Source organism: Volvox carteri (genome assembly GCF_000143455.1).
Source record: "Volvox carteri f. nagariensis unplaced genomic scaffold VOLCAscaffold_420, whole genome shotgun sequence".
Lineage (NCBI taxonomy): Eukaryota > Viridiplantae > Chlorophyta > Chlorophyceae > Chlamydomonadales > Volvocaceae > Volvox > Volvox carteri.
Genome location: NW_003307949.1, coordinates 3,059 through 4,143, shown reverse-complemented (window position 1 = coordinate 4,143; position 1,085 = coordinate 3,059). Strand labels below are relative to the sequence as shown.

At 65.4% G+C, this 1,085-nt stretch overlaps 1 protein-coding gene across 1 annotated transcript in view; it reads left to right on the top strand.

The window, feature by feature from the left end:
* Nucleotides 1–1,085, top strand: part of VOLCADRAFT_101159 (uncharacterized protein) — a gene marked incomplete at both ends in the record, with an annotated part of 5,654 nt that overhangs the window by 2,750 nt on the left and 1,819 nt on the right. The window contains one exon of the mRNA XM_002959610.1: nucleotides 464–1,077. Within this exon, the coding sequence (XP_002959656.1) occupies nucleotides 464–1,077 (614 nt within the window). The remainder of the gene's footprint in view (nucleotides 1–463; nucleotides 1,078–1,085) is intronic.

Here is a 1,085-nt window from a genome sequence, read left to right as displayed (position 1 = left end):
CAATGCCGCTCGCCCCGATATTGATGCCAGCACCGCAACTTTTGCCAGCAGCAAGCCAAATCAAATCTGCGATCCTCCTTAGCAACAGCAGCAGCTCGAGATCGCACTGACTGCGGACGAGTCCGAGGCACAGCGCATTGCTGCCCCATGGGTCCTTCCAGCGCACCTCAACGTCACTTCGGACCTTTCGGCCACCAACGCGCAGCACCTTTGCCAGCTTCCCGCCATTCGCGAAGATTCGTCATCGTCCTCAGCTGTCGCTGCCGCGACCGACTTCCTTAGCCTTAGAGCTGCAACGGCAGGCCTTAGCGCAGAAGCAGCAGCAGCAGCAGCAGGAGCTATTAGTCATTAGGAACAGGCCCCAGTTCAAGCATTCCAACGCGAAGCCGTCGAGCAGAGGCAAGTACGGCGGGACCTGCTTCCGACGGCACCGCTGCCGCCGCCGCCGCGTTGCACCTGGCAGGACGCGGTCGCCACAAGCAGTATTGGCGCCACCGACAGCCCCTTCGCCGCCACCGCCGGCGCCGCCACTGCCGTACCAGCCTCCGTACCATCTGCCACCGGGGGAGTTCCCGGGGTGTTGGGGCGCCTGCGACCCCGCACCCCGCGCGCGTTCCTGCTCGCCGACTTGCCGCGCGCGGCTCCTGCGGCAAACAACAAGAACAACAAGAACAACAACAACAACAACGATAACAGCAACAACAGCATCCGCAACCACGCTGCGGCAGCGGCACTAAGCGCCGGCGGCGGCGGCGTGGAGCCCAGTTACACACCGGATTCGTCCACGCCAAGATCCGGTTCCGTCGGCAATGCACAGGTCAGCTACAGCTCCGCCGGCGGCGCCGCTACTGGCGGCACCGCCGCCGTCGCCGCCGCTGCTGGCGGTGGTGGCGATGACTTGTACTCCTTTGAAGCCACAGGTTCGGGACGGTCGGCGATGGAGTACCAAGCCATGACGTCAGCGCTGCCGCCGCCGTCGCCACGCCGCCGCCGCCACGACGGCGACGGCGGTGACCGCGGGCTCAAGAGGGCATCGCGGGGTTTACAGCACACGCGGACGATAACACGATACGGCAGGTGGGGGC